The 6,410-nt window shown below is 40.9% G+C and overlaps 1 protein-coding gene across 1 annotated transcript; it reads left to right on the top strand.

Moving 5' to 3' along the window:
- The first annotated feature begins 1,022 nt into the window (after window positions 1–1,022).
- Window positions 1,023–5,015, top strand: LOC112187111 (protein ALTERED PHOSPHATE STARVATION RESPONSE 1). Its single transcript, XM_024325761.2, has 4 exons — window positions 1,023–2,193; window positions 2,294–2,472; window positions 2,961–3,184; window positions 4,093–5,015. Exons 1-4 carry the CDS (start codon window positions 1,197–1,199, stop codon window positions 4,895–4,897), a joined length of 2,205 nt encoding a protein of 734 aa, XP_024181529.1. The 5' UTR covers window positions 1,023–1,196; the 3' UTR covers window positions 4,898–5,015.
- The last annotated feature ends 1,395 nt before the right edge of the window (window positions 5,016–6,410 follow it).

The raw sequence follows: 6,410 nt of genomic DNA, 5'->3' as shown, positions 1-6,410 counted from the left end.
AATATCATTGCCATTTCATCTAGTCTTACCAATGTTTAGTTTGTTTCAGTCTCATTGATGGTGAGCCGTGGGGAAACTAATCATCAGCCTAGCTTGCTCATATGGTTTAGTGCTGATTTGGTTCTTGGATTAAAATTTGTAGGTCTCTAATTGGGTAATTCTTTATTCAAAAAGAAAAAGAAAAAGAAGGGTAATTCTCTCTATTTTATAATTTTGCTCTCAAGCGACCTAACCTCTCCGAAGTTGTGCCAAGCTACTTTTCAATCACACTGGCGAATCTACTTGGATGTGTTTGGCGGCTCGTCCTATTCTTTAGAACATATCTTTAGAATTTGGGTAGATGGCAGATGATCAAAGATGTGGCCAAAGTGGTGGTGGATAATGATATTCGGACAATATAATTTCGACGTGTGGCAGTTTTTGTCACATGTTGTCCTTTCTTCCCTTGGAGGGTTTGCTACCTGGTTGGATTACGATGGGCTGTTAATCTCCATGTTTAACTTGTTCTGTTTGATATTTGTTATGTTTATTTGTATCTTGTAATCTTATTTATAAAACTTTGCTTTTTAATAATAATTATCATTCTACTGCACCAAAAAAAAAAAGGAAAAAAAGTTCTAGCTCTTTTAAATTTCAAATTCTTGAAAAAAAAATTAAATTACAAAAAAATACTATGAATAGTGGGTTTGAATGGGAAATGATAGCCTAACAAGTACTATACAGACGCATAGGAAATAATTTTTATATTCTGAGTTTTGGTAGTTTGTGGGCAAACCCCAGTGGCAGTTAGAGTACCTAGCAATCCTTAGCCTTGGACAGTTTTGGACTTTCTAGTCTAGACTCTCCTTATTTTAGAGTCGTGCTGGTAATTTCCAAACCCCCTCACGCATCCCCAAAAGTCCTGAACGAAGAAGGCTCCTGGGATCAAATTTGACAGTAAAAAATAATATAATATAATAGGCGAAACGACAGCGTTTTCGCTTTCCTGAGAGTGGAATCCTCCGCAGTGGCAGTGTGTCACCGATTTGATTATTCCTCCCAAAAGAAGACGACAGAAGAGAGTCGAAAGCAAAAAAGGCTTCTCTTTCTCTTTCTGGAGGCTTCAATTGTAAGCTGAACTAAGTAAGCTCACATCTTCTTCTTCCTTTTAATTCCTCATCGAAATCCTCAATTCAATTCCCAGCTGAGTCGCCGAGATGGGGTGCACCCAATCCAAGATCGAGAACGAAGAAGCCGTCTCGCGGTGCAAGGATCGGAAGCAGTTCATGAAAGACGCCGTGTCGTATCGGAACGCCTTCGCCGCCGCTCACTCCTCTTACGCTATCTACTTGAAGAACACTGGGGCCGCGTTGAGCGACTACGCCCAAGGCGAGGTGGCCCAGCACCCGCCCCAGCTCGCACAGGCCCTCCAGTCCAATTCGGTTTCTGTTCCGCCTGTTGCGCCGGGGGCTACGTTTGACCCTTCTCTTCCTCCTCCGCCTCCGCCGCTTCCGAATTTCACCGCCGCGCCGCTCCAGCGGGCTGCCAGCATGCCCGAGATCAAGCCCGACCCCAAGGCCCGGTCCAAGCCCAAGCCGATTATCGAGGAGGAGGACGAGGATGAGGAGATGGAGAATACCGAGACCTTGAGGACTAGGAGCAAGAGCACCAGAAGCAAGAGCAACAGAGGGGTTGTGCAGAACAACGAAGAAGAAGAAGAAGACGAATTTCCCGACGGACAGCCTCCTCCGTCGCCGTCGCCGTCGCCGCCTCCGCCCCGGTCGGTGGAGAGCCAGACGGTGCCGCCTCTGCCGCAGCATCGGGACACCCCTTACGATTACTTCTTCTCCGTCGACGTGCTGGCGCCCTCGCTGGCGGTGCCGGAGGAGCCCATCTCGGGGAAGGAGGAGATTCAGAAGAAGGTGTTCGACGAAAGGCCCAAGAGAGTGGAAGAGCCAGTGGTGGAGCTGAAGAGGAGTCCGAAATTGGAGGAAGAGGTGCCGCCTCCTCCGCCGCCGGAGGCGGTGGTGGAGCCGGCTGGGAAGACCGTGAAGAAGGGGAAGCAGGTGGTCCCAAAAGTGGGTGTTAATTTGTTGAAGGTATTTGCGGAGATTGATGACCATTTTCTCAAGGCTTCTGAGAGTGCCCATGAGGTTTCTAAGATGTTGGAGGCTACCCGGCTCCACTATCACTCTAATTTTGCTGATAATCGGGGTAAGCAACATCAATGAATCAATTCCATTCCTTTAAATCTGATGTTGATTTTCGTAGATTGGAATGACTGGGATATTTGCTTTACATTTACTCTCTACAGGGCATATTGACCACTCTGCTAGAGTGATGCGTGTTATTACATGGAATCGCTCTTTTAAAGGAATTCCAAATTTTGATGATGGCGGCAAGGATGACTTCGACTCAGAAGAGCATGAAACTCATGCCACGGTCTTGGATAAATTGCTGGCATGGGAGAAAAAGCTATATGATGAAGTCAAGGTACTTAAAACACTCGATCATTTTCATTTTTGCAGCCATTGACATAAGAAGATAGTGAGAACGGGCATAATGGTTCTGTGTCCAACCTCTTTTAGAAAGGATCTGTTAGATAGCTTGCTTTTATTTGCTATTTAAGCCGATTGCCTCCTCTGAAATCACAAGTCTGGTTTACTGCATTGTTCTGGACAACTTGTGAAACTGTCTCTGTAATTGTCTGCTTTTGTTGATTGCAGTCACTTATCAAACACAGCAACCTCATATTACAGAACCAGTTTGACATTTCAAACAGGATAAAACTCATGTTAGATCCTGTTTGTTGATGTGAACTTGAGTTCGTCTGCAGATTACATTAGGAATGTGATAGTTCTATGTGTTTATGTTTTACTGGATTTGCATTTTCAGAATAAGCTTCAGCTTAGTGTGTTATTTATTTTACTATAAATCAGTTGTATACTCGATCTTATTTGGGGTTGACTATTGTTGGATAGGCAGGCGAGCTCATGAAATTTGAGTACCAAAAGAAGGTCGCCTCGCTGAACAAGCTAAAGAAACGGAGTACTAACTCAGAAGCATTGGAGAAATCAAAAGCAGCAGTGAGTCATCTGCATACAAGATACATAGTCGACATGCAGTCCATGGACTCAACAGTATCAGAGATAAACTCTTTACGAGATGACCAGTTATATCCAAAACTTGTTCAGCTTGTTGCAGGGTGAGTTTGCAGTGTACTCATATTTGACATTCTTTGGCTGTGATTTTGTCTGGTTGGAGCTTTTTATCTCTGCACCTGATAATTACATTTCTTGATGAGCAATTTCAAGCAGGTTATTCTAAGTCAATAGAGCAAATTGAATTTGATAACATAGAACGAGATTCTATTAATTTTAGTTGCTTAGGTACTTTTGGCTGATCAAGGCTTTGGTAGATAGTTTAATGGGTCTTAATGTGAGTTGTGGGTAGTTGGTGGGGAGGGTGAGGTAGAGATTTAGGTCCTAGGTTATGAGTATTAATAAATCAGTTGTAGACTTGTAGATTTTGCCAGGAGGTCTTTTCACCCCGAAGCTTCAATTTTTGGATGCATTTTGCAGAAACAGGGTGCTTAATATTATTGTTCTGAAAAGAAAATTAAAGAAAAAAGGTGAGAATTGGCTTTTTAAATGGAACTGACTAGCCATCGTGTGCCATATAGAATTGTTTGAAAATAATAAGTTGGAGGTAGACATTGGAAGGAGGTCTTCTTCCTAGATGATTCGGTAGTTACTGGATAGGTTTGCAGAAAATTGTGCCAAAAGTATTTTGTGAAAAGAAAATGAAAAGAAGGGAAGAATTGGCATCTTTATTTTGCTCTGGAATTCAACTAGCTGTGCGTGCCATTTAGAGATGTTGAGTTGCATAGAAGTCATTATATGTATAGTCACTCTAGATTTTAATTTTTCAATTCTTACTTTCTGTGGGATCAGAACATGGAATATGCTTAGCAGCTTAGGGCGGTAGTGGATTTCAACACTGAACTGTCCAACTGTGCTTGTGAAATTTGGATCCTTAATACTTCAAAATTATATGGCTAACCTATTCAAACACAAATTTTTAAAGTGCTAATAAATGTGTTATGGATTGCAGGATGGCTACCATGTGGGAAGCCATGCGATATCACCACGAGAGCCAGTCAAAGATTGTGACTGCCCTCTGGTCTTTTGACATCTCCCAATGTCCCAAGTTTACAACTGACCACCATCATGAGCGCACTGTCCAATTGTGGTATGTGGTGCAAGAGTGGCACTCACAGTTTGAGAAGCTTGTGAGTAACCAGAAGTTGTATGTAAAGGCCCTGAGGAATTGGTTGAAACTTAATCTCATCCCTATTGAGAGCAACCTAAAGGAGAAAGTTTCTTCTCCACCAAGAATTCAGAATCCTCCTATTCAGGGCCTACTCCTTGAGTGGAACGATTATCTAGAGAAACTTCCAGATGATGTTGCGAGAACTGCTATACAAAACTTTGCTGGTATAATACATACTATAATGCTGAAGCAGGAGGAAGAAATGAAAATGAAGGAAAAATGTGAAGATTCCCGGAAAGAACTTGACCGCAAGCAGAGGCAATTTGAAGATTGGTACCATAAATATATGAATAAGAACATACCGGACGAAACAGATCCGGAGAGACCAGAAAGCATTGTTCGCAATGATGTTGTTGCAGAAAAGCAGTTTAATGTGGAAACAGTCAAGAAGAGGTTAGAAGACGAGGATGAAGCCTATGTAAGACTGTGCATTCAGGTGAGAGAGAAGTCTATAACAAGTCTTAAAACTGGCTTGCCAGAACTCTTTAGGGCATTGTCGGATTTCGCTTTTTCTTGTTCAGAAATGTACAAACACTTGAGGTCCAGATCAGCCCACCATCAAAGTGAGAGCTCAGCAAGACAATAAGCTTGTATGTATAATTTCATCATTGATTTTGTTCTTGCTGAGGAGTCTTATTTGTATCAGTCTCTTGTAAAAGGCTTGTACATTAATTTCAGATATGGGACATGCCCTTAAAGTCGTATAGATAAAGTTGATCTTCAATAGATTGAATGGAATCAAACAAAAAAAGAAAAGATAATTAGATTGAATTGCAAGCTCTCTTTGCCTAGTTCATTTGATTTTCCTTAAATGAGACTATACTTGTTCCATGTAGAAAGTAGTTACGTATGAACAATGGGCCATTTGAATTTGGAATAAACTGTTTCTCAATGCTCCTTCAATACCTACCATGGACATGGACATCTAAAGAAGCCTATTCTTCTAGTCAGTAAAGGTGTATCTACGCCATTACCTTTCTGTGACCTACTGACCTGTGTATTCTCTTGTAGCCTTTACTTTGGTGATGCTGGGGATCTACAAGGGTAGGTTGTAGATAAGGAAATAGACCAAAGTAAAGTGTAAATCAATTAGATACCTTTCTTCCCTACATAGAAAGCTACAAAAGTCCAGTCAGTAGGTCGAATCTGCAAACAGACCAAATTGACAAATAGCTTTACAAATTTGTTACTGGAGGCCATGGAATACGAATATTTTAGACAGAGGATTTTTTTTTTTTTGGGCCAATGAGAAACTTCTCTAGCGTGTTTTGTTTGACTGATAAGTCTGATATAAACACAATTAAGTTGATAAGTAATTCACAAGTCTTCTTAACATAGAGGCTTGGATTAGAAAGTGAATGTAAAACCCAAAGCTGGTAAATAACTGATGAACTTTTCATTCCAAATTTAGGCCATATAGACTTCAATCAGGATGTTGCAGTCTTCACAGTCGAGTCCTTTTTCTTGAACAAATCTCCCTACAACATTTATACCTAGATATGCTGTATAAACACCACTTCCTACTAACAATATTCTTACCAGAAGGAAGAGGAACTAACACCATGTATTCAGAGATTGTAAGGCCTAAATTTCTTCAATCATGGCATTTTCCCACTGAGAATTAGCAGAAGCAGCTTATAAGCATCTTGGTTCCTTATCTGTAATCCAGTGTTTAGCCCTTGTCGCGGTGGAATGAGTATTGGATGCATTTATAGAATGAATATAACCAGTATACTGATTTTGAGCATCACCAGAAAGCTCATTTTAACTGTCAGTACAAGGTAAAAGCACTTGCAACTAGGCAAAGTGCCAGGAGGAGCAAGATAAGAGTTTATACTGTTCTGAGAATGCCTGGTAGAGATAGAAATAGAATCGGATGCATTAATAATTTAATATGAAGATTAAGTGGTGAAGAAGAAGAATCATGTGTAACTGTTTTTTTTTTTCTTCCTCTGGGAGTATGAGGGAAAGTAATTAGTGAATGGTACCTTCTTCAACATGAAAATCAACACAAAGGCTTTACTATTGTATTCCCGACTCTTATCTGTTTGAAGAGTAGAGGAGGCAATTGATTTGCAATAAACTTGTAGAATTGCACA

Source organism: Rosa chinensis, chromosome 2 (genome assembly GCF_002994745.2).
Source record: "Rosa chinensis cultivar Old Blush chromosome 2, RchiOBHm-V2, whole genome shotgun sequence".
Taxonomy (NCBI): domain Eukaryota; kingdom Viridiplantae; phylum Streptophyta; class Magnoliopsida; order Rosales; family Rosaceae; genus Rosa; species Rosa chinensis.
The sequence above is the reverse complement of the archived record's forward strand: the minus strand, read 5'-3'. Positions and strand labels throughout refer to the sequence as shown.